Source organism: Nilaparvata lugens, chromosome 13 (assembly GCF_014356525.2).
Source record: "Nilaparvata lugens isolate BPH chromosome 13, ASM1435652v1, whole genome shotgun sequence".
Taxonomy (NCBI): Eukaryota; Metazoa; Arthropoda; class Insecta; order Hemiptera; family Delphacidae; genus Nilaparvata; species Nilaparvata lugens.
The window spans coordinates 1,761,164-1,788,708 of NC_052516.1; the positions used below are offsets into that span (position 1 = coordinate 1,761,164).

General features: G+C 35.3%; 1 protein-coding gene across 1 annotated transcript in view; it reads right to left on the reverse strand.

The window, feature by feature from the left end:
* Positions 1–27,545, reverse strand: part of LOC111058731 (matrix metalloproteinase-14) — a 34,512-nt gene that overhangs the window by 5,811 nt on the left and 1,156 nt on the right. Inside the window, 9 exon segments of the mRNA XM_039439557.1 lie at positions 2,218–2,359; positions 4,737–4,873; positions 5,958–6,585; positions 9,581–9,726; positions 11,444–11,520; positions 11,522–11,537; positions 18,047–18,193; positions 22,407–22,514; positions 25,584–25,713. Of these exon segments, the coding sequence (XP_039295491.1) occupies positions 2,218–2,359; positions 4,737–4,873; positions 5,958–6,585; positions 9,581–9,726; positions 11,444–11,520; positions 11,522–11,537; positions 18,047–18,193; positions 22,407–22,514; positions 25,584–25,713 (1,531 nt within the window).

Consider the following 27,545-nt stretch of genomic DNA (forward strand, 5'->3'; position numbering starts at 1 on the left):
AGTCATAATAATAATATAACCAAAAGTCATTAGCCACATTTCCCAACTACTTATGCTCATAAAAAAAGTAAATAAATAAAAAAAATTCATATTTCTTTAAAAAAAACGAAACAATACAATATACCTAATATTTCTTTGTTACACAATTATACTGCTAAATAATTAGTCTATTATACTGTATGGTACAAGAAACAATAATAAGGTACCCCTGTAATGAAAATTGTGTTGGGGTTACCAAACTTGATTTTAACAAATATAAGAGTGAGTCAAGCCCGATACTCACTTGATCACAAAAAATTTCCTTTTGAAAAAAAAAAACAGAATAATAAATCTTGAATAATAAATAATATAAAGTGCCATTAGCCCAATGATCTGATCCAATTCTCAATATCAACTAATTTATGCTCATGGGAATAGCACAAATCTTCCTTATTTCTCCACTCCCTATCATTTCGATAATGTACTTATTATTTTGAATGAATAAAGAATGAAGAATGAATTTGTAAGATAATTCAGCTCTTTTGGAGATACTAACGGAATCCTTTATAGAAATTGATGAGACATTCTAAAAAAGCGTTGAGAGAACTTCAAATTACAACTAATAGGTTAAGATAGGCACAACGTAATAGAATTCATTTTTATATTATTTATTTATTCTATCCATTCCAGAATCTATATTGATGTAAACTCTCTGTGCCGGTTGCACAACAGCCGGTTAAATTTTAACCGTGATTAATTCCAGGAGAACCAATCGGAGAAGCAGTCTTTTCAAAAACGCCTTCTCTGATTGGCTCTCGTGAAATTAATCACGGCTAAAATTTAACAGTTGTCTGTTGTCACTACCTCCGTAAACAAATCCGTAGTGCATTCGTGTGACGTCAGCACAGGTAGGGCTCCCACACCAATTATTGAAACACTAGCTGATATAGATCAGCTGAAGTCAACAAATTTCTATTGGTGTAGGAGCCCTACCTGTGCTGACGTTACACGAATGCACTACGGATTTGTTCACGCCGGTAGTGCTGTTGTGCGACCGGGCCTCTATCTTAATTATTCAAAATTAAAGCCATTCTACTGTGCACGATCAATCGAAACCAATTTCTCAAATTTGTTTCAATTAATATTAGTATTATTATTATATTATGAGTAGTATATTTGTTTTGGGAATTGTAAGGTTTTATGGCTAATCAAGAATTTGATTCAATTCAATTTTCAATCTTACTTCATGCGAGAAGTCTTGATACATCCAACTGTGTTGCAAATGTTCTTTACTTTTTACAAAAAGGAAAAAAATGCTCTAAATAACTACTTTTCAATTGGAGAGAAGCAGCTCTCTCATTCAAGAAGTGAATCAACAACTCTCCTATATGAATTCATCACCCAGCAGAATGATGCTGCCACCTATCGGCAAATTTCAGAGTTAAGCACATTAACTTACAAGCTGTCAACCAATCGGAGGAGAGAGCAGGCGGAGTTTAGAATATGAGCCAAGATGTGCTGCCGTCTACTGGCAGAATGCAGAGTTACATCACAAACTGTCTACCAATTAGGAAAGACTAGAGAGTAGAATGAATTAGTTATCCAACAAGTGTTGATATCCATTAGCAGAGCTCTTCATAGATGAATTCTCTGATGATTGAGACCTCGATTGATCTTGAATGTCATCAGAAAATGGAATGAAATGAGATTGAAAACTATTGGATTTCCCTGTTTTAGTCTTCTCCGCCACTCAACCTTTGAAAATTGGAGCCTTCCTTTAGGTTTCTAGTGATGAAGTATATTTTACTATCATAGAAAAAAGAAAACTGCTATTATGCTGTCTTCCCTTGTCGTTTATCATAGATTCTAATGTAAATGATACTATATTTACTACCTTTTTCTGCTCAAAATTTTCAAGTTTATTTCAATATTATTGAAACTTTCGGATTGTTTAGTGTTATTTCCGGTTCTTATCAACCCTTCGAAATTCAAAATTCATCAGTCATATCTCGAATACGTATTCTCTGAGTGTTAATCTTTGGTGAAAACAGAAATTTTAAACTTAACCTCACTTTGGACTATTTATGTGCCAAAATCAAGGAATTGAAGAAGTTTTGGGCAATTGCCTGTTTCTCTTTCCAAATATCGTGTTTGTGACTGTTCTAATAAATAAATAAATTAATTTATAAATATACAACGAACATCTTTTTGAAACAGCATTTTTGGATTTTTTCTCACCTTTGAAGAAATATATCTTCCCATTCCCACTCCATACTGTAGCAGCATCAATATCATCAGGAATTCCAGGGAATACTTCTTTTATTTGCTGAGGGAAACCTTCATCCAGTGTCCTACCGCTGTAACGCCATACCTGGGAACCCTGTTGAGGAAAGTAAATTGAAGTCAATAAATTAAAATGAAAAATCCAACTCCTCCCTCCCAATTGCAGCAAGAAATACAATAAAATCGTCAGGATGAGAACTGGAATAGAAAAAATACAATTCTGTCATGTAAACATTGAATCAAAGCAACATTAATGGAACAGTGTTAGGGAGTGAATCTTTCAATCTTTACTGTTGTTTTTTATTCGAAGGTTGTTTCATGAAGATAGCATAGGACTGCGCTACAAGGTTGTAGTATGAATTCTATCCAGAATTGATACTCCATTATTATGACCTTCCAGTTCACTCTCTATTGAAAAAGTAAATTCGTATGGCTTTTGTTGGTGGGGAGTCCCTTGCGGGAAGCTCCCACCGCCTGAATATATAATTTAAGCCGTCAATGAGAGCCTTACGACTGTCATACTTCAGCCGGGACCGACAATTTAACGTGCCCATCCGATAACACGGGAGTGATCTGGTTAAAAAAGTTTTGGTTGTGAGAGGGTTTGAACCCGGGATCTCTATGCTGCTACGCAAGCACTCTATCCACTGGACCACGGATCACTCCACTCTACTGATTCTTCAAGTTAACAGCAATAATGTATAGCCATGTCTTGCAAGACCCCTTGCATCCTTGAGTTTGATAACTTAATGAACGAGAAAAGTTTATCGATAAATGAGTAGATATGACAATATTTGAATTATTTTCCTCAAAATACTCTATCTTATAAGTGATAAGAGATTTAATAATAATAAATAAATTACAGATGGAATTAAATAGAGAATGCATTTATTCAAATGCTAATTAATATATAATTATTATTGAACGAAAATCCTAAATAAATGCTGCAAATCACCCCGAAGACCTCTGCTACTGCAGACATTGACAACAGGGCTAACAGCTAGATGGAAATTCGATGAGAACTACTATCCAAAAAATAGTTGCCAGCCCGGGAATCGAACCCGGTACCTCCCAATTGCTAGTGAGGAATACTTGCCCTTACACCAAACTGACAATCTCTGGATAGCAGCGCTCATTTTATACGAAGCCATAGCGGCCAACTAGTTACAGATGGAATTAATAGAGAATGCATTTATTCAAATGCTAATTAATATATAATTATTATTGAACGAAAATCCTAAATAAATGCTGCAAATCACCCCGAAGACCTCTGCTACTGCAGACATTGACAACAGGGCTAACAGCTAGATGGAAATTCGATGAGAACTACTATCCAAAAATTAGTTGCCAGCCCGGGAATCGAACCCGGTACCTCCCAATTGCTAGTGAGGAATACTTGCTCTTACACCAAACTGACAATCTCTGGATAGCAGCGCTCATTTTATACGAAGCCATAGCGGCCAACTAGTTACAGATGGAATTAAATAGAGAATGCATTTATTCAAATGCTAATTAATATATAATTATTATTGAACGAAAATCCTAAATAAATGCTGCAAATCACCCCGAAGACCTCTGCTACTGCAGACATTGACAACAGGGCTAACAGCTAGATGGGAATTCGATGAGAACTACTATCCAAAAATTAGTTGCCAGCCAGGGAATCGAACCCGGTACCTCCCAATTGCTAGTCAGGAATACTTGCCCTTACACCAAACTGACAATCTCTGGATAGCAGCGCTCATTTTATACGAAGCCATAGCGGCCAACTAGTTACAGATGGAATTAAATAGAGAATGCATTTATTCAAATGCTAATTAATATATAATTATTATTGAACGAAAATCCTAAATAAATGCTGCAAATCACCCCGAAGACCTCTGCTACTGCAGACATTGACAACAGGGCTAACAGCTAGATGGAAATTCGATGAGAACTACTATCCAAAAATTAGTTGCCAGCCCGGGAATCGAACCCGGTACCTGGGACCCGGTACCTCAATTATCAGGCTTCAGATACAATTCAAACAAAAAAATTTAAATGGAGAAGATTGAGCATGAAAATCTCAACAATTAATGTTCAGTAACATTTTCACCTTAAATTGAAAATAAACTCAAAATTCGAGAAAATGTGATTATCCAATTGCAAACTGTTGGCAACAGTTGATTCTATTAAATCATTCACTATGAAGAGATTGCAGACTTCGTGTGTCTCCAGCGTTATTGTTCTGTCACCAGCTGGCTCGGATATTTGAATAGTAGACTTGAGATGCGCGGGAACACTAGCGTCAGGTGATCATTTTTCATAACGGCAAGGAAAGTTGTGTGAGTGCGCCACACCAGGTTTTTACATTCCCCTCTTAACCTTCCAATCTGTGATCCAAGATTCATCAAAGAATCGATTCTTCTCCCTACCTCTAACAAGTAGTTAAAACAGCTAGCTCTAGCTCTTATTCTTGTGAATAGGTTTCTCACCTTGAAAAAGTATGTCTTCCAGTTCATATAAGTGAAAGCTGCATCAATATTTGCAGGAAGTTCAGACCAACGCTGTGAAATCAGTCTTGGATATCCGTCTGCGATTCTTTGCTCTTTCAATTTCCAATAGTGGTCACCTGTCAAAAGAAAATTATTAGAAATTATAAGTTTATTCATGAAGGATTTCTCAACTTGGACAACTGATAAAAACTACATTTTCAGAGCTAAAAATTGAATTAGTTAATTTCAATTAGACTATCTTATCAAATTACCATTAAGGTTGTGCATTCAACATTTTTTTTCCTTTTTCTAATCTATTAGACAGGTTCTTAGGACATAATCTATGCAATTGAAATATTTTTATCAGCTTCAGTTAGCTAACAATAGGGCTTCAAAAGTCACTTTTTGAGGCAGATGGTACACATACCCTACAAAAACTGCTGGTCAGAAAAATATGCAAGTCTCCTCTTCAATATAGCAAAAATTACGTCAACTTTGTTTTTGAAAATCTGAAAAAAATTAAATTTTTATGCATTTTAAACTCCTTTTTCACATTCAATGTTCGTTCTATAGACTTCAAATTCATAGCAACTTATAGAGCTGTTCTTGATGAATAAAGTTGATGCTTAAACTTCTTTCATAGACACAATAATAGCTGCTGGTATGTGTACCTTTAAAGCACGGGCAGCCCGATGCTCGGGCAGCAAGTGATTAGTACAGCTGGAGTGATCTAGCGGAATAAGTTTGTCCCTAGAGCTAAGCGCTCGACGTTGAAAGTTGAAGACCCCGTTGCACAAAAGCCGGTTAGATTCTAATCGTAATTCTACGAGAACCAATCGGAGATGGCTTTTTGGAAAGAAAGCTTCTCTGATTGGGAAAGCAATCACGATTGAAATTTTACCGGCTTCCATGCAACCGACACTCAGGATCGAACAACATGTACAATTGAATTTTATTTCACGAAATAATAGTTGTTCAGTGATTGTCAATAATGAAATACTATTCACAAGGAATGCTGATAGACCAAACTGAAACTCAAATTGAATCAATATTGTTTTCTAAGCAATTATGAATCATTAAACTTGATAAGATACAAGAACTTGACTTGAATCGATACAAGACTAGACTAGATACGACTGGGAATTCCTTGTCGTATCTTCAAGTGAATCTATCATGTAGTATAATAGAATAAATTCAGATGATTGAGTGAACGTTTCTCACCTCTTAACACAAAAGTGCTTCCATTTGCTGAGTTGAAAATCGTGTCGATTGTCCCGTTAATGCACAGATCCGGAGATTCCTGAGTAGATTCTGAATCAGGTGCAGAAGCTGACATTGAAGACAAGGATCCAGAAGACATAGGAGATGAGAAGGATCTAGTAGATGTCACAGTTACAGAATGTGTCCCATCCCCTGAGGTAGTAGTGTATTGTCTGTTAAATCCAAATGGAAAACCACCATTGTTGATCCCAAAATCATCATCATCATCAAATCCACCCCCAGGTCCGAAAGGGAAATTATTGTTGGGAATGTCTGGGATCATTCTGGGAAATCCCAGAGTAGGTCCTGAGGGGAACATCCCATCACCTCCTGAAGGGAACGTGGGGAATCCAGGGAATCTGGGGAAACCTTTAGGTCCTGTGGGGTTACCTCGATTTCCACCGTCACCCCCTCCAGATGGGAATCCAGGCATATTTGGGAATGTGGGAAATCCTGGAGGGAATCCTGGGAAACTAGGAGATCCTGGGTTTCCTGGGTTTCCTGGGTTTCCTGGGTTTCCTGGATTTCCTGAAGGACGTCCTGGAGGGGTTCGGCCTGGCCTCTTCCCATCTTTGCTTCCATATAGAGACTGTGAACGTGAGAAAAATGAGTTTCAATTAAGTGGTAATAGAGTCGTTTGCTACAGAATTCCTTCAGAATAGATGATTCCTACCTAAGAAACTTAAAGGGCCGGTCTCTGAGCTTGGGATTTAGCCAAGTTTTAGACTTTAACGGGCTTTAAACTCTGGAGTCAGAACATTGGCTTTCCGAGTCAGAGCGTTAACGTAGTCGAGGACTCAAATAGACCCTGGAGTTGAGAGATCACATTAGAACCTGGAGTTTATAATTTCACTTTCTGAGTGAAAGGCTTATAAATCCAAAACTTGAATTAGATTCTCGTCTCTTTCCGAGACAAGGATTTATCAAAAATCGTTAAGTCCAGAACTTGAAACAGCGTGATTTTAAACCCTCGACTGAGGTAGGGTTTAAATTAATTAGGTTCTAGACTTAACCGAGCAAACACAATTCAGATATTGTTTTGGAGTGGATGAATAGCCAAATAAATGTCATGGAATACTTAAATTATTTGAATTAGTCCATCTAAATTCATAATTTATAGTTTGCAAGTTAATTTTGGAATATAGCTCTTCATAAGATTATGCGTAAAAACTAACCTCATTTTACGACTGTGACATAACCTGGAAATTTTCATGAAAAATAATACAAGGATTGCCTTGGAATTTTATCTCCCAATGTGAATATTATTGATCAATGCCATATTCAACATATTAATAATAATAATATAACAATAATCAATTATTATTCCAGTTTTTATTCAAAACAAAAACACTTTCCAACTCAATAGGTAGCATACTGAAATTTCTATTCCAAAATCAATGGCAAGGATCAATTATAAATAATAGCATAATGTAAAATGAAATGTTATTTTTTTTATTCATATTTCAAAAGGTCAGGTTTTGCTTTGAATTTATAGACCTACACCATACTAAAAAATCGAAACGTATTTTCAAAAAATAATTGTTACAAAATAGTTTGGAGAGCATTTGAATTATCCCGCTGCAATCAGCTGTTTTGCTATAGGCCTAATGCCAACAATACAACAACAAAATATTGAGAATCTCCCACATGTTTACTGCGTTAAAGTCCTGAACTTAAATAAGTGGAAAACTTAATAGACCCGGAGTTTAGAACATAAACCCATGACTCAGAAAGTTGATTTAGACCCGAGAGCTTATTTTAGTCCTGGACTCTGTAAGTCCAGAACTTATAAATCCCGTGCTCGGAAACCGGCCCTCAAAGTTCTCTTAAGGTGCGTACAGATATACGCGCCGCGAACATGAACAATTCACTTTTAATCAGCTGATGCCAAGCTTTTTATATCTGTATCTTACCGTTTCTGTAAAAATACAGATATAGTCAGCTGATTACGCACCGCGAACATGAGCAATTCACTTTTAATCAGCTGACTATATCTGTATTTTTACAGAAACGGTAAGATACAGATATAAAAAGCTTGGCATCAGTTGATTAAAAGTGAATTGCTCATGTTCGCGGTGCGTATATCTGTACGCACCTTTAGAATACATCTGTAATGCTAATATATAATGACAGCCATTGTGAACATTTGACTGTATTAAAACAAATGTGATTCTGATCACAAAGAATCTTCAACTTATGAATGAAATAATTTGTGTCTGAATGAAAATAATTTGAGATACTTGTAATTCTCAGTGATCAAACTTTCAATCAGCCCTATCAAAATTCTTGAAAGTTTGATTATGTTTGAGCAATAATCAATTGAGGAAAAAATAATGTAATATAAGTTGATTATGCTGTCAATTTGATTAGTAATCCATTAATGAAATAAAAACACACATATATTGTCAAACGCTACAGTTTTTTTTTTGTGCAGGACAATGGTTTCGTTACCATACAGGTCACATTTTCAAGCTCACTATAATAACTAGTAGTTCTGCGAACAGTAGACCTCGCTCATGAATACAACTTTCAAATTAATGAGAGGGGCCATTATGAAAGTACAGTATTTTGTGAAGATTTAGCAATGTCATCTATTATTTTTTCAATTGAAAATGCTAGTGACAATGTTTCCAGGCACATCGGACTTATAAATTTCTTTCGAGGAAGTACTTTTTAATAATTAATTATAAGTTATTGGTCAACTGACGGGAAAATGGAATATGCAGTAGGCTATTTAGACAATGAATCGTCTCACAGACGATGGTGAGACAGAAAATGATTCTAATGAAGATTGGTTAGTTGGTGTCAATGGCAGGAGGTTACTAATGATGGTTTTAATGTTATGGCTTGTTATGCTATGCAGAATGTTAAATGCTCACAACTCGGTTTCCGATTCCGATCTCATACTATAAGGAGAAACAAAAGCTAATAGTTTTCAGTAACAGAAACTATTCGTCTATGAAACAGAGAAATTTCGTGTTGAAGAGGGAAAAATTGTGCAGTCAAGTGAGACGTTTTCTACAATTAATAAATACAGCACATTTAAGAGCGGCACAAGTTCTTTTATAAAAAATGAGAGCCAATTTATTTTACTTATATCTATTTTGGACAAGATTTACTCTTAACATATTGTAAATACAATGATCTTCCATTTTGAAAAGAATAAAAATTGCTGTATCTTGCAAAATAACGGCGCTAGATATAAAAAGTAGCTTTCTGGAAGGAGGTTCGTCTGCGGTTTTACAAATTACAAAAAACCAGAGGTCTTATAAAAAATTGTTACACATGCGTTTCTGTGCCTTGTTTCAAAGAACTTGTATGCCAAATTTTATTCAAATCGGACAATAACTGCGACTGTAACTGCGGTACAAACAAACAAACAGACGAAAGCCGATCGAGTCGAAACTAAGACCTCAGCTTCGCTTCAGTCAATAACACTCCTTAATGGTCATACTATTGCAAGTTAAGATGGAAACTATCAATATTAGTAGTAGGGTAGTTGTTAGAATAGGAGTGTACTGCTTGTATATCATGCAACAGGTGTTATACTTTGGAAATTGTTTGAGAAATGAGAATATCTCTACCTGTATCCCAGATATGTCATCAGCATCCAGCTGGAATTCGTGGGTCCCACTGTATTTAGGGTACATCAGGGCATTGTAAACATCTGAGTGCTTAAGACCCAGGGAGTGTCCGAACTCATGAGCTGCCACCTGTAGCAGACTCACACCTGAAAAATTTGGAGAAATTTGAGAAAATATCCGAAGTTTTTAATAAACTCTCATGAAAAAGACTACTCAACATGATATAGTTCGATTTAAAAATGGAAGAATGTACCACATAAACCAATAAAAGAAGTTTAAAAAAAAAAAAAAAATGCTTCTCTGATTGGTTCACGAGGCCTTCAATCACGATTGAGATTTAACAGGCTTTTGTGCAACTGGAGCTAGAGTAGATGATGATGATAATAATGATGGGAAAGAAAAATAATTATTCTTAAATAAGAAATTATTTCTTACAAACAGTTATCATGTAATAAGTCGAAGAATAGAATAGGAAGGAATGACTGTCATTATTTTTGAGTTGGGAGGTCGAAGTTAGGGCGCTGTCGGCCCTCTCTTACAGCCAACTGTCCAAGAGAAGAAAAAGAAGAAGAAGAAGAAGATGAAGAAGAAGAGGAATATTTATGAATGGGAGTGAGCTGTCATTTGTAGCAGATGAGTTCTGATGATTTGTTCTGATGAGTTTGGAAAATTTGAGAGAATATTCGAAGTTTTCAGTGATGAAAGAACAAAAATTTACACAAGATGATATTGTTGAATTAAAAAAAAAAAATACTAGGATGTCTAAAAAATTTGCTCCTTGTTCCAAGGTGTGGAAATTGTAGTAAGTGTGATTGTTTCAAAGTAGACTAATTGAATGTAATTGGAGTAACAGAACGTTACTACAAACAAATCATTTTATTCCTAGATTGTTCAAGAATTGTGAATCGAATAAGTGATGGAATGTTACTGAAAGCATATAATAGTAATAAGCATTCCACTTTTGACGATTGAATCCAAGCATTGATCACGATTAAATTTAACTGGCTTTTGTGCAACCGGCACTCAACCTATTTCGGACTATTTATTCATCTGTTTTTTTTATTTAATACAATTGCTTTTTAGGAAATTATCCTACAGCTCATCAACAAATCCATCAAGAGCACTTCAACTTGTTACTTTTTGTATAATTTAGAAGTTGATATTGTGGTAATTATTCATATTGAATGAAAAAGACTAAGATATTGTCAAAAACCACAGAATTATGGTTTATGTGGTTTATGTATATCTGTGGTTTTTGACAATTTCTTAGTCTTTTTCATTCAATTAACTTGTTACTTTCCAAGTGTAATAAGCGTTGCTAACCTCTCACCTATTTCGGATTATGTGTAACCTTATCTAGATTAGGGAGAGGATTAGTACAAGGTTACTCTTTTTCTCCCACTATCATTTTAATGATTCACTTATTGTACACTATAGAATCGGCACTTCCATATACGGTCGTTTATAGGATTGGATTTCCGTAAACAGCTTTTCATAGAATCGGCACTCCCGTAAACTGCCGTTTATAGAATCAGCACTTCCGTAAACGGCCATTCATAGAAACGGCACTTCCGTAAGCAGCCGTTTATAGAATCGGCACTTCCGTAAACGGCCGTTTATAGAATCGGCACTTCCGTAAACAGCCTTTCATAGAATCGGCACTCCCGTAAACTGCCGTTTATAGAATTGGCACTTCCGTAAACGGCCATTCATAGAAACAGCACTTCCGTAAACGGCTGTTTATAGAATCGGCACTTTTATAGACTGCCGTTTATAGAATCGGCACTTCCGTGAACAGCCGTTTATAGATTCAGCACTTCTGTAAATGGCCGTTAATCTGATTCTTGGCCGCGGTCAACTCACCATTATTGGCATCAATTGTGAAGGGTTCGTCTTCATCAAAGTGGGCATCCCCACTGTAGACGGTGTTGGGGAAATATGTCAATGTCCACTTCTCCTGTTTGCAAATAAACAAAACAAATGAATAAATAATAAATAAATGATAGAAATAAAAACCTAATAATTATACAAGAGATTTTATACTACATTAACATAAATATTCATCTACATAGATAAGAACATCAAACTGAACAACTTTGAGAAGGAATCAACTCATGGAAATATGTAAAAATGAAAGTTATAGATAGAAAACGAATATCAGTTTCAAAAACCAACTCAATGGCATTCAAAGGTATTCAATCAGAACCAAGATAGAATTGAATGGAAAAGTAATAGAACGAGTTAAAAATTTCAACTATGTTGGTAATGATGTAACATAATATGGTCCGGCCAGAGCATTCGAATTGTAGCGCCAAATGCCAGACTGGTTCTGCCAATAGTGGGCTTGTTTGCGCAAGCGCAGATCGTCCAGCTGTTTGCCTCGTCATCCTAACTTTCAGTTTTTTGTTTCGTCAGTCGTTCAGTTTGTCTTGTCTTGTCACCCCGTTGTTGTGCAAGATCAAATTTGTATTTTGTCATGTAATTTCCATCGGAAATTTCTTGTAATTGATTGTTTGAGTGTAGTGTGTGTGAATTTTGAGTATAACAGCATAAATAGTGTTGAATTGAATTAATTTGAATCAGATTTGAATTTATAAAGAATCCAGTTTGAGCTTTGTTCAAAACCCAGTACAGAGCTGCAATTTGAACGTGAAAAAACAGCCTGGAAGCGAAAACCTATCTCTTTCCCAGATTTCTTCCCACCTCGAATCTGACCAAAACACCTAATAAAGGCTTCGAAGGGCAAGTAGACAAAATTGGATTAAATCTGGTGAGTTTTTGCTCTTTCTATTGTTCATTAATGCAGAGTTTTACTGTACCAATAACCTGGCTCAAATTGAAGATTAAATTTTGCTCCTTGTTTGTATTTGATAATTTGAATAGTAAATTACAGTCCACTGGTAGCTCTAGCCTGAGCTTTGTTCAGAACATAATATGATGATACAGATATTGATGTGTACAATAAAATTTCGAAGTTCCAGAAAATATGTGGCACTTTTTTTGTGTATACATAGAAAGCTCAAGAACAGAACACAACAAGAAACGAGAGTAAAGTTCTTTAATACTATTGCAGTTCCGACTCTCCTATATGGAAGTGAGATTTGGATTCACACATGGAGAATGGACAGTCTAATCCAAGCTGAGGAAATAAGGTTTCTAAGGGGTTTATTTGGCTGCATTAGAGTTGATAGAATTGGAAATACTGATATAAGACAGGTTTTATCGGTTGATCCTCTGCATGAAAGAATTATACAAAATAGACGCAACAGGTGCAGTCAGTTGGAAAGAATGCCCCTTGAAGTCCAAAACTATAGACCTACTGGAAAAAGAGATGTAGGGAGGTCAAGAAAGAGATGGGTACCGGAACAGGTTGATTAATAAATCTAATCCCTGTAGTGAAGATGATGATGATGATGAAAATGAAACTAAGCTGTTGAATACACTATTTATCTATTCACTATTCATGTCCACCCTCAAGCAGAGTCAGCAAAGTATAACGAACTGGAAGCATGACGAATTGAAAACTGAAAACTTGACAAACTGCAAACTTGACGTAAAGAAAAATCTTAAAGAAAGAAAAAGGCCTATAACCATCCTCGGTTAATTAAGAATCTTTATGCAAAATTTCAAGCTAATCAGTCTAGTAGTTCAGACGTGATGATGTGTCAAACATAATTTTTCCATCCCGTACATGTATAAGTCAGTTCTTCCCTTTTTTTTCTTTTTTTTCAATTTTATGACCACATAGGATCACTGTAGTCTCTGGTTAGTCCTCTTTCTTCGTTTATTCGCTTCAATTCCCCTCCTTTCTTCCCAGTACCTTTTCATTCTGTCAGACCTTTCTTTTCTCAATTCATCTGAACAAACCTGTTGCCTTCTCCTAATTGTTTTTATAGATGAGATCCTCTTTCTGTCAGTGATGGTTCCCTATAGATTTTGTGCGATTTTTGACATCGTCAATAGTTAAATTAGTTCCGATATGTCTTTTTTAATTTCCACAAGCCAAGGAATGTGGCTCTGTCTGTTTTCGCACTCATGAATTTTTCAATAAGTCTTCTCAACAATCGATTCGCTGGGGTTCTGAGAATATGTCCAAAGAAAGAAATTCTCTTTTGCGCATTGCGTCAGTTATTGGTTCGATTTCTCTATAAATCTGTTCTCTTGGAAGGAGTCTGAACTGGTTGTCAACTACATGTTTTTTGTTTATGCAGGTTCTAAGAATCCGTCTTTCAACTCTTCTTATAGTTTCTTTAATTCCATTTCCATCAATATTGAAAAGTGTTTCACTGCAATACATTGCTTGTGATCTTAGAACTGCCTTGTAGTGTTTCAGTTTTGTATGAATGGAAAGACTTTTTCTCTTATAAGTGTCCCTAGTTACATGCTGTCCCTTGGAAAGCTTTGAAATTCTGGCCTTCCATGAGGCCTTCTCACTAAGATTATATGTGATCGTCTCTCCTAGATATCTAAAACTGTCCACAATATCAATAAGACTTCCGTTAATATTAATTTTATTTATACACAAAGGATCAGTTATCATGAGTTTCGTTTTTTCGTAAGAAATCTTCAGTCCGACTTTTCCTGCTATTTCTTCCAAAGATGTTATTTGTTGCCGTGCTTCTGCTACTCCATTTGCAAGGAAAACCAAATCATCTGCAAAAACCAAGCAGTTAAGTTTGATGTTGTCTTTATGATAGCCAATTTGTATGGTTTCAGGATTAATTTCTCTCCATTTCCTAATGATGAATTCCAGAGCACAGTTAAAGAGTATTGGAGAGAGCCCATCGCCCTGTCTCAAGCCGGTTTTTATCTCAAATGCCTCAGACAGTTCTCCTCTGAACTTTATTTTTGATTTTGTATCTGTTAAAGATAATTCAATCATTTTGATCAACTTCGGGTTGAGACCCAAATGCCTTAAAATTTTCAGTAAAGATGGCCTATGGATGCTGTCATACGCTTTTTTGAAATCAATAAAAGAGAGTACTAGTTGTTTGCCTCGTTTCCTGTAATATTGCATGATTAATTTTAGCGTTAATATTTGGTAAGTGCAACTTCGCCACGGTCGGAAACCCCCCTGGTATTCTCCCAATTCTAGATCTAGCTGATCTTTAATTCTGTTGTAAATTATTCGCGATAGTATCTTATATGTGCAATCTAGAAGCGAAATTCCCCTGTAGTTATCAGGATTGCTTCTGTCGCCTTTTTTGTGCAGTGGGTGAATAATCGCAGTTGTCCAGTGTTCTTCCAATCTTTCAGTTTCCCAAATTTTGATTAAATGGTGATGCAATTCGTTTATTGTCTGAGCTGAGGCATTCTTCCAAAGTTCTTCCCTTTATATAGTATAGTACTATATTTTCTTCCTACAGGTACCTTGAAAAGTGACCATTCCTGCACTGATTACAGAACGCAAAGAATCACTTCTCTGCTCTATTGCGCAAAGTATTACTTTGCGTACTCTTAATACTTTGCATACTCTTAAAACTTTGCGTATTATCTTGCAGCCTTCCCAATCAGCTGTTAACATTGTTGGCGTGTATTTTAAATGCGAATTTGTTCTATCTATATTTTTTATGATTTTCAAATAGATAAAAATGAGAACTCATTAAATAATACATTTTGAATATTATTCATTATTTTAAATAATATGTTTTTCATTCATAAATTGATTGGTTGAATTTTTCTAGAAATTAAGATTTACTCAAAATTTTTCAAATTAATTGGATTGATTATTTTTTGATTTTGATAAATTATCGATTATTTTCAATTGGTTAATAAGTTTAAAAGAAATTAAAGTTGTTATTAATAACAAAATTATACAGACAAACATTTGATTGATTTCAGCCATCATTTTACCCATAATCAACCACTTCTCATATTCAATGGTAACTGTAGGAAAAATTTAATGTGAAATACGAGCGCAAAGCTCCTCTGCTGCACTCAAGAAACCAATCCGCCCTCGCCTACGGCTCGTGCATAAACGTTTCTTTCGGTGCAGCAAACTGCCACTTTGCACACTATGGTGAGGTCCACGTTATAATGACAGTATTTGATCAACTTTGGTTTTGCTATCATTCGACAAAGCCAGTGGTACTATCCTTTTCTATGTCCACAACGATGCCAATTATGTTTATGCCAGTGCGGAAATATAATTAATTAATCGGCATCGCTATTCTTATATCTTTATCCACTGTCATTATAACGTGAACCTCACTATAGTTGCACAAATAACTAATATAGTATTATTGTAGAATATTGTATCTTCACTCACCAGAAGGTTGGTACTCGAAGGTCAATGGAGTAACAGCTTCCCAAACGGCAAACGCTCTTTTCATGACGTCATCAATTCTAGGTTTACTAAGCTCGGCAGGGTACCTCGTTATTTTGTAGGTTAGATGGGTTTTGTGCCATTTGCTACCTAAAATAAAATTCGAAATAAAAGATAATTTTATGAAATACAATTGAAAATATAAAACAAATGGATCACAGATGAAAACAGAGAGTTGAAATATAACAATTTCCATTATTAATATTACCATTAATATACAAACAAGCAATCTTAAGAGCCCCATACACTAGGGAACTTGACCTAGCGCCGCAGTGCAGGATGGTTTCTCACAGCTTGGCGTTGTTGTCATTTGAGATGGGTGTCTGGCTTGGAAGTGTTTCGGCCGCATTGCAGGATGACTGTTAACGGTTGCCGGAAGATCAACAGCTGGGTTTTTTTCGTTATTTTACGTGATAGAGAAATTCTGATTCCAGATTCGTTCTCAGCGACCCCAAGTTTCACCTTTCAACTCTTTTTTTTCTCTTAAATAAGCTCATTATTTCTTGTTAATTGTCTGTATTCTCGAGATTTTTTATTATACAAATTTCATACTTATAATTTATATTTTTGTTTTATGCTTTCACTTTGGTTCTGTAGTTTTTTGTAACACTCGGCCCCTGCGCACAGGCTTTGCCTTTGCAGGGACCTTCCGTGTTTTTGTTAACCTGCTATTTTAAGTTATTTTGTTTCAGTTTTAAGTTATTTATTTCATAACTACTTTGTACAATAACTATGTTGTAAAAAGGATAAATAAATTGAATTGAAATTGAAAAGCCTGAAGGCTCAGAATGTCAACAATGTTTCTAAATAATCAAAAATCATCATGAAAAGTCATTAATATGGTAGTACACCACGTTTCTGGAAACTTTTTACTGGTGACTGGAGTTATTATTGATTATAGGTAACACAAAAATCAAAATAATCGTGAGAAAGAAAACTGCTGATGAACGCGAATAAGACCGCCACCCCATTGTTCTATTGTCTCGGCTGCTTGGCTGAGCCTGGCTGGAGGGATCAAATAACCGACTGGATTGATCTTTCATCTGTCTGCTAGGCGGAACTACGCCGACCATTGCTGGGTGGAAGAGCTTACTGCGGCCGCTCGCATTCCCACCAACGCTGCTATTATTTGCTGTCTCAGCGCCTAGTCCGAGTCAGACAAGCATCCAGCCTGCACTGCGGAGCTAGATCGGCCAACTTGGTTCGGGGAACCAAGTTCGTGTAGGATTTGTCCACTCACTGTGGTGGGGAGAGCGAACAACCGTTCGTTACTTCAGTGTCTTTCGGGGTCTAAAGATGAGTGTTTCAAAGTTTGCAGCTGCTGTGGGGAGAAAATATATTGAATATATATAGATAGAATATATTGTCCGGGCGGACGAACCGAAGAAAGTTTTTAATCCAGATTGAAGACCAAGTTCGTCACAAATTTGGTTCGCGGTTCGCCAATTTTCCACATACACTGGCTGACTTGGTTCGCAAGAACCGAGTTGGCCGATCCAGGTTCCCCAGTGTATGGGGCCCTTAATCAATAAAATTTACATATATTCAAAAATACAATACAGTATATGAAATTCACTGCAAATTTAAATAATATGTTTTTCATTCATAAATTGATTGGTTGAATTATCGATTATTTTCAATTGTTTATAAGTTTAAGAAATTAAAGTTGTTATTAATAACAAAATTATACAGACAAACATTGATTGATTTCAGCCAGCATTTTTACCCATAATCAACCACTTCCCATATTCAATGGTAACTGTAGGAAAAATTTAATGTGAAATACGAGGGCAAAGCTCCTCTGCTGCACTCAAGAAACCATTCCGCCCTCGCCTACGGCTCGTGCATAAACGTTTCTTTCGGTGCAGCAAACTGCCACTTTGCACACTATGGTGAGGTCCACGTTATAATGACAGTATTTGATCAACTTTGGTTTTGCTATCATTCGACAAAGCCAGTGGTACTATCCTTTTCTATGTCCACAACGATGCCAATTATGTTTATGCCAGTGCGGAAATATAATTAATTAATCGGCATCGCTATTCTTATATCTTTATCCACTGTCATTATAACGTGAACCTCACTATAGTTGCACAAATAACTAATATAGTATTATTGTAGAATATTGTATCTTCACTCACCAGAAGGTTGGTACTCGAAGGTCAATGGAGTAACAGCTTCCCAAACGGCAAACGCTCTTTTCATGACGTCATCAATTCTAGGTTTACTAAGCTCGGCAGGGTACCTCGTTATTTTGTAGGTTAGATGGGTTTTGTGCCATTTGCTACCTAAAATAAAATTCGAAATAAAAGATAATTATTTTTATGAAATACAATTGAAAATATAAAACAAATGGATCACAGATGAAAACAGAGAGTTGAAATATAACAATTTCCATTATTAATATTACCATTAATATACAAACAAGCAATCTTAAGAGCCCCATACACTAGGGAACTTGACCTAGCGCCGCAGTGCAGGATGGTTTCTCACAGCTTGGCATTGTTGTCATTTGAGATGGGTGTCTGGCTTGAAAGTGTTTCGGCCGCATTGCAGGATGACTGTTAACGGTTGCCGGAAGAGCAACAGCTGGGTTTTTTTCGTTATTTTACGTGATAGAGAAATTCTGATTCCAGATTCGTTCTCAGCGACCCCAAGTTTAGCCTGAAGGCTCAGAATGTCAACAATGTTTTTAAATAATCAAAAATCGAAAAGTCATTAATATGGTAGTACACCACGTTTCTGGAAACTTTTTACTGGTGACTGGAGTTATTATGATTATAGGTAACACAAAAATCAAAATAATCGTGAGAAAGAAAACTGCTGATGAACGCGAATAAGACCGCCACCCCATTGCTCTATTGTCTCGGCTGCTTGGCTGAGCCAGGCTGGAGGGATCAAAATAACCGACTGGATTGATCTTTCGTCTGTCTGCTAGGCGGAACTACGCCGACCATTGCTGGGTGGAAGAGCTTACTGCGGCCGCTCGCATTCCCACCAACGCTGCTATTATTTGCTGTCTCAGCGCCTAGTCCGAGTCAGACAAGCACCCAGCCTGCACTGCGGAGCTAGATCGGCCAACTTGGTTCGGAGAACCAAGTTCGTGTAGGATTTGTCCACACACTGTAGTGGGGAGAGCGAACAACCGTTCGTTACTTCAGTGTCTTTCGGGGTCTAGAGATGAGTGTGTCAAAGTTTGCAGCTGCTGTGGGGAGAAAATATATTGAATATATATATAGATAGAATATATTGTCCGGGCGGACGAGCCGAAGAAAGTTTTTAATCCAGATTGAAGACCAAGTTCGTCACAAATTTGGTTCGCGGTTCGCCAATTTTCCACATACACTGGCGAACTTGGTTCGCAAGAACTGAGTTTGCCGATCCAGGCTCCCTAGTGTATGGGGCCCTTAATCAATAGAATGTACATTATATTCCAAAATACAATATATGAAATTCACTGCAAATATAAATAGATTGCATTTTTTCGGAAATTCTTGAAAGAATTTTTTCGGAATTCTTGTTAGCTGTTTTCAAGCTTGTAGCTCTAGAGGAAAGCACAAGAAGATTTCAGATTCTCAAGCCAATAGACCTAGAAGTTCTTTTTCGTGAAGCTATGTGACGCTGGTAGTCTCTCATACTGTGCCGTTCTCACACTCTCACCCAAGCAAAATACTAATAGTAGACAGTAGTCCACAGTAATCGGCTTGAGTTGACGGAAAATCAGATTCAAATTTGGAACATGAATGATCTTCACCATGGGATATCTACTTATGCTATCTTTTCTCCACGCTATTACTAATTAATTCATTCAATAAACATTGACCTTACTGAGTGACAATGTTTTTTAGTCGGATTCTTCTCGGTTCAGACTATAAGGAAAATGAACATGAAAATGATTTTTTTATCAAAAATTGAAAAAAATATGAATATTTAGAAGTAGCGACGCATTTGATAACATTTTGTGATAAGAATTTCGGTGTCATCAGTATTTATATCATTTTTTAATTATTATTAGTATGTTGCCCCTGACTGATAAGACCTATATTACAATGATAACGTCTCTTTTCCTCAATGTTCTTTCAGACCCACATGAAAAAAGTTATCTCTCAATAAAACACGGTTTATGAGAAACCAATTATTTCACGACAAAAGAAACATTCACATTGTAAGATAACGGTTGAATTCTATATGAACAATGACACTGAGGTTAACCTATTTCATCTTAACCTTATTTCATTTCTTATAGGGAAAACTCTCTTATCAATTCCAATTTATAATTTGATTATTGGTATGTACTGACGGACAACCGATATCACTTTATAAGTTTAAATCTCCAAGTTCAATCAAGTTTTTTCTGTTATTGTGGGGATGATATCGTGTTAGATTTACATATTTATTCATTCTTTCATTGTACAAAATACTACAATCATAATATAATTATGACATTCAAGGAAAAACAAGGCTGAGCCTGTACTATTTCTTTCATTGTACAAAATATTACAAACATAATATAATTATTATGACATTCAAGGAAAAACAAGGCTGAGCCTGTACTATTTCTCTCCAGAAATTTTTATAAAAAGTTAATGATGTCCAAACATATTGAATGAAAACGATTTGATTTTGTCAAAAACTACTGATTTATTGAAACAAATTGAGATACTAGTTCCGGTTGTTACACCATTATCAATATATTCCAGAATACATACAATGCATTCTGGTGGACTGAAACATTGCATGCCTTGTGGAATGAAACATTGCATGCCTTGTGGAAGCTTCAACCATAGAACGAAACAATCTTAAGTTTGATATAAGTTTTATCTGCTTCATGATTGAGCAGCAGAATATAATATAGTATGGGTGAAGCCTTGCGATTGGCCATTACATGCTTACAAATGGAGGTTGAGCTATTGGTCGAGATAAGACACGCCCAAGTAGGCATATTCCTAATATGGTCATGAAAGTGTTAACACTGTGCAAAGGCTAAAAATAAACTTTCTACTGCTGATATTTTCCAAAGTTTTTCGATTTGTATATCATCAAGCTATCAAAATGAAAAATGTTTTCTCAGAAAAACATTTTTTTCAATCATTACTTTTTGAGTTATGAGCACCTAAAGATTAAATTTTCGGGACAGAAAATTTCAAATTCGGTAAGAGATAAATCCATGATATTCAGAGGATAAACTCTTCAAGGTATTGTTGATTGAATAAAACAAAAATTTTCAGAGAATATTAATTTTTGACAAAGTTATTCAATTTACAAAAATGACCAAAAATAACTCAACTAAAAGTTATTTTTGGTCATTTTTAGTAAATTCAATAACTTTCTCAAAGGATCAAATTTTTGTTTTATTCAATTAACAATACCATGAATTCTATCTTCTGAATCTCATGAATTTAACTCTTACCGAATTTGAAATGTTCTGTCCCAAAAATTAAAACTTTAGGCGCTCATATTTCAAAAAGTAATGATCGGAAAAGAAATGTTTTCCTGAGAAAACTTTTTTATTTTGATAGCTTGATGATATACAAATTGAAAAACTTTGAAAAATAACACCAGTAGAAAGTTTATTTTTGCCTTTGCACAGCCTTTAACCGGAGAAGTATTTTTTGGAAAGAAGGTTTCTCTGATTGGTTCTCGATCACAGTTAAAATTCGACAGGCATTTGTGCAACTAGGCCATAGGTCGGAAACATTATCACTAAATTGGTGGTTTGAGAGCAGCCTCAATTCTTCATTCTCTACTGAGGCTAATGCTCAAATGAACTCCAGGCTTGTGCATGCACAATGATACGGATGATGAGAGAAGATTTTAACAGGTATTTGTGCAGCCAGGCTATAAGTTGGAAACATTTTATTGTTTAATGGGTGGTTCAAGAGCAGCCTCAATTTTGCTCTTTTGTTGAGGATGATGCTCACATGAGCCCAAGGCTTGTACATGCATCGTGAGACGGATCATGATAAGTGAGTGGACGTACTACCGGTTTGGGTAGGTTCCGAACCACCTACAAAATTAATAGTTTGTGAATGAATTCCTTAAAAAATGCACACGTGACTGTAGTCTTAGAATAGAACAAAAATAATTGGAAGCGACTAAAATTGAATGGAAATCGATGGAATCAAGCATATTTTGCAGTGTATACACAAATCTATATCAATATAATCATAGAGAAACAATAGCATAAGTAGATATCCCATGGTATAGAGAATTTATGTCGAAACTTTTACTGTTATCTCAAGCCGATTACTGTCTATTATTGTCAATTTTTACTGTTTTGTTGGGGTGAGAGTGTTTGAACTGCACAATTTGAGAGACTATCAGCGTTACACAGCTGCATGGGAAAGAACCACGTGAACTATCGGCTTGGGATAACAGTAGAAGTTGCGACATAAACGCCCTATACCATGGGATATCTACTTATGCTATCGTTTCTCTATGATATAATGTTTCATGATTCAAGTTGACAACAGGATGAGATGGAAAAATTATTCTACGAACCTTGGTGTGAGTATCTTTTGCTTCTGTGCTCTGAAGCATGGCCGAATTTGTCAGCGATCCCGCAGCGGGGTTTTTTCATTTCAGAAAGAGTAAAACTATCCAACACTCCTGTAAATATCCAAAATTGGAAAAAATATATAAGATACGATATGATAAAAATGTATGAAATTCAGTTGGTCATGTATAACGTTGGTAGAGTGTGATACATTTAGGTTCAGATATTGCAAAATGTTATTCATGTAGAATTCAGTTTTTGTCCCGTCACAGATACATATATATTATGTATTACTTTTTGTGTAGTTGAGAAGTTGATATTGTGGTAATTATTCATATTTCGCGTAATTTATTATTTTTCATTTATTAAAAACACACAAAACAAAATAACAAAGAATTGCAGAACAAATAAAATACAATGTGGCTATGTGGTTGGTTGTGTTGGAGAAGAGAAAAAAGAGAGGAAGATACCTAGCCAACTATGGTTTCCCATGTAATAGGCAGGCAAAGAAGAGAAGAGAGAAGTGATGAGGAAAAAAAGGAAGGGAGAAATGGGAGGAAGGAAGAAAACAGAGGAATAGGTACGCAAAATGAAGTTAAGCGAGTCCACTGAAAAATGAAAAAAAAACAATGCTGGAGCAGAAATCTCGAGTCATATATCTAAATGGAAGAAGAAATTACTGTATGTCCAATTTTTTATATCCAGTTTAATTTTTCCGCTGAGCTTATTGTCCATGAGAAAGTGATTTGGAATGAGATTTATTATTCTAGTACCTGTGAATTAACTGCCTCCTAAGAAATTGTCAAAAACCTCAGATTTATTGAAAGTTAGAAAGACCGGTTTCGGTTGTTACACCATTGTCAATCTCTGATAAACTCCAATAATTATCTTTCTAACTTTCAATGAACCTGTGGTTTTTGACAATTTCTTAGTCTTCTTATTTAATATAATGTATTACACTGATAATATAATAATAGCCTACCTCAATTCTAGGTTCCTCTTGGAGAATAAAATGTAAAGGTATAAACTTTAGTTGGAAACAGAAAATACGATGGAGTGTGATACATAATAGTTACAGATATAAATAAAAATATAAACCTGAGCACCCTTTTCAATATATTATTTAGTCACGACATATTTCAAAAGTAAAACTTATATATATTCAAAATTCCGTTTTTCCCCCAGTCAAAGATTGATAAGATGTATCACACTAGAAAAATTTCACTCCTAGGTCCCTCTAGCTGTGTTTACACCAAAGTTATCAACAAAATGTTGATAACTTAATCATTATAGATTTTATTAGATTGAACATAACTTATCATACACATGATGAAAATATTTTGAAAAATTGATTGATAGATCCTTATACCCCTTTTACAGGTGGTCAGTGGATGAAATAATAATAATAAAAGAATAACATTTATATGTTTGTCAAGTTCCATTCAATCTAATAGAATCTATAAGGATTAAGTTATTAACATTTTGTTAGTAACTATGGTGTAAACCCAGCTTTAAAGAATAAAGAGCTTGGTATTTATGGCTGACGGCTTCGGCTATGCCTATAGAATTTTTGAAATTTTATCAATATGTTTAGAATATAAATTGATGAAATATTTCTGTTTTATTCTTTTTTTTTTGTATTCCCAAAAGCATAATATTGATTATTAAAATAATTTGAGATACTGGATTCAGTTGTACACTAAACTAAAGTAGAGAGCAGCAGTATCTTTATTAACGGTCGACCACTGTTATTGGAGGAAGTACTGGATCTATCAAGGAAAAGGTCTCTTTCGCTGACTTAGCGCCATGTGATAAACTCTACGTTTAACGCTGAACCACGTTTACTTGTAGATATTGTTGCATTTATCATAATGTGTTTCATACGGGGTTTAAACGAACAGCTGATCTTTCTCCGTTTAAACCGAGTATCTGCATACTAGCCCTAGTCAAGAACCGCTACTTGGGGAGGGGCTTCTCTAGGCCAATGGCAAACGTTCACCTTGATAGGTGACGGTTTCCACCAATAACAGTCCTCGGCCGTCAGTCTAAGAGCCGTTTGCATAGTATAGATTGCTGAACTCGATTAAGTTAATTGAGTTTAAATTAATCTGAAAGTTTAAACTTGAATCGGTTTTCTCAGTGCATTTACTGATCCAGTTTATGTTAAACTAGTTTAGGGTTAAGTTGGTAATAGAATGTCATGGTTTATAATATCAGGAAGGCTGATTTTTACAGGAAATTTGTTATTTGTTTACAAACCATCAGTAAATTGAGGCTATGTAGCTAGTAAATAATAAAAAAAAAATAAATAAATATTCAATTTCACAATAATTACATTACAAAGTAAGAGAAATTTTTGAGGAGTCAATAATTTGCTACATAACTATGTAGCTAGTATTTCCTTGTTCAAAATCCACAGAGCTGTAAGCTGTACGGTAATAAAAGTGAAAAGCGATCAAAAAATGATGAAATGCTATATTACTATTAGATACAAACTTATATTTAGTAGGCACCAAAAATATATTTTAGAATGTTTTAAAAAAGCGATTTTGTCACGCTTAAATCTACTACGGTCTTTTTCGTTTATTAGAAATCTCTCGAAAGCAAAATATCTCAGTTATGTGTTATTAAAAATATGTTTCCTAATCAAAGACCACTGTTATAAATTGTATTATTTTCTATCAAGTGGTTTATTCAATCAAATACTGGATTGGCAGTTGCTTTACTCAAGCAAAACCGTTGAGAAAACTCTCTATCATCCCAGAAATTTAAATCATTCGTTTTTGCCCAATTTTTCTCTGTTTTAAAATTTCTTCGCAGTCATCTTTATCAATTGCATTAGAAACTTTTATCAATTCCTACATTATAATTATTTTTACATTCAAATAATGATTCACTATAACCTAAATTAATAATATTATCGTTCACAGAAGCATTAAAAGCAACCGTCGAAAAATAATTTACTATCAGCTGTTTTACCATCATATCTTTACATATATGTCAAGTTAATCCAAATTATTTGGTTTGAACCTCCTGCTTTGGAGGTTTAAACTTTCCCAGAGTTTAAACTGATACTGTGCAAACGGAATTTTAGTTTGAACCAAAATAAATCCAGACTTGGTTTAAGCTTTAGCTCAAACTTACACTGTGCAAACGGAAATAGAATAATCCTTTATATTTACCTGTGATATTCAATCCGAAAAATGCCTGATACTCCTCAATAGCTTTCTTGGACACATCCTCTGTTATCATTTTATTAGATTTTCCATCGGTATAGGAAGGATCAAGGTAACCATACTGTGACAGATATTTCTGGAAATAAACAATAAACAATCAATTTTTAATATAATTTTGAAATAATCTCGTTATTTTCAACTCTAAAGTCCGCCGCAAAGTAGACCCAAGCTAATCCACGAAAAGCAACCCACGCCGTGGGATGTTTTGTAAACCATTGCTATAGAATTATTCATAATCAATCAGCTGACAAGTGGATTATTCATTGCATGCATTACACAGATGTCTAGAGAAGCCTAGCAATGGTTTACAAAACATCCCACGACGTGGGTTGCTTTTCGTGGATTAGCGTGGGTCTACTTTGTGGCGGGACTAAAGCCCTGTTGCACAAAAGCCTTTTTCGATTTTTATATCATGTAATATATACTTGAATTCGAATAAAGATTACAATAATGATTAAATACCATAGAAACCAATAAGAGAAGGTTTTTTTCCAAGAGAAGGCTTCTCTGATTGGTTCACAAGGCATTCAATCACGATTGAGATTTAACAGACTTTTGTGCAACTGGGGCTAGAGTAGATGATGATTATTATGATATATGATGATGATGGGAAAGAATAATTTATCACAGACAGTTATAATGTAATAAGTAGGAGAAGGAAAAGGAGAAGGAGAAGGTGAAGGAAAAGGAGAAGGAGAAGGAGAAGGGATAGGAGAAGGAGAAGAAGAAGGAAAATGAGAAGGAGGAGGAGAGGGAGATGAGAAGGGGAAGAAGGAGAAGGGAAAGAAGAATAAGAAGAAGAAGAAGAAGAGAAGAAGAAGAAGAAGAAGAAGAAGAAGAAGAAGAGGAAGGAGCAGAAGAAGGAGAAGGAAAAGGAGAAGGAGAAGGAGAAGGAGAAGGAGAAGGAGAAGGAGGAGGAGAAGGAGAAGGAGAAGGAGGAGAAAGAGAAGAAGAAGAAGAAGAAGAAGAAGAAGAAGAGAGAAGAAGGAGAAGGAGAAAGAAGAAGAAGAAGAAAAAGAAAAATAAGTCGAAGAAGGGTAAATATGCAGGAGAAGTCTTGAAGTATTGAATGAACGTTGAAAGCTAATCAACTCAAAAACGAAACTCTTCTAACATTTTTAGGATGACTTGAAAATTCAAGTACCCTACATTTATAAATGACAATATTTGATATTATTATGCATTACTTGAATGTATTGATTTGATATAATATTATTCGGAACCAAATGAAGAATTATGATTATGAGAACTTGAACGTTGAAATACTTTGAACATTGATGAAAGAATATCGGAATTATTATTTAGCTTGAAATTCTCAGGTGAATAAAGAACAATTAAGTTGTTACAGATCATAGAAACATTGAAATATTACAGAAACATTGAAACATTAGAGGAACATAAAGGTGCGTACAGATGTTAGATTTTAACCTGTGATCAGTTGTCATGAGAACTAATCAGAGAAACCTTCTCCCCGGGAGAGCATTCTCTGATCGAGTCTCGTGGCATTTAATTATGATTTAAGTTAAATAGGCTTTTTTGCAACCGGGCATCAATATTTCTCGATATGTAAAGGTGCGTACAGATATACGCGCCGCGAACATGAACAATTCACTTTTAATCAGCTGATGCCAAGCTTTATATATCTGTATCTTACCGTTTCTGTGAAAATACAGATATAGTCAGCTGATTATAAGTGAATTGCTCATGTTCGCGGCGCGTATATCTGTACGCACCTCTACATATCGAGAAATATTGATGCCCGGTTGCAAAAAAGCCTATTCAACTTAAATCATAATTAAATGCCACGAGACTCGATCAGAGAATGCTCTCCCGGGGAGAAGTACGCACCTTTACATATCGAGAAATATTGATGCCCGGTTGCAAAAAAGCCTATTGAACTTTAATCAT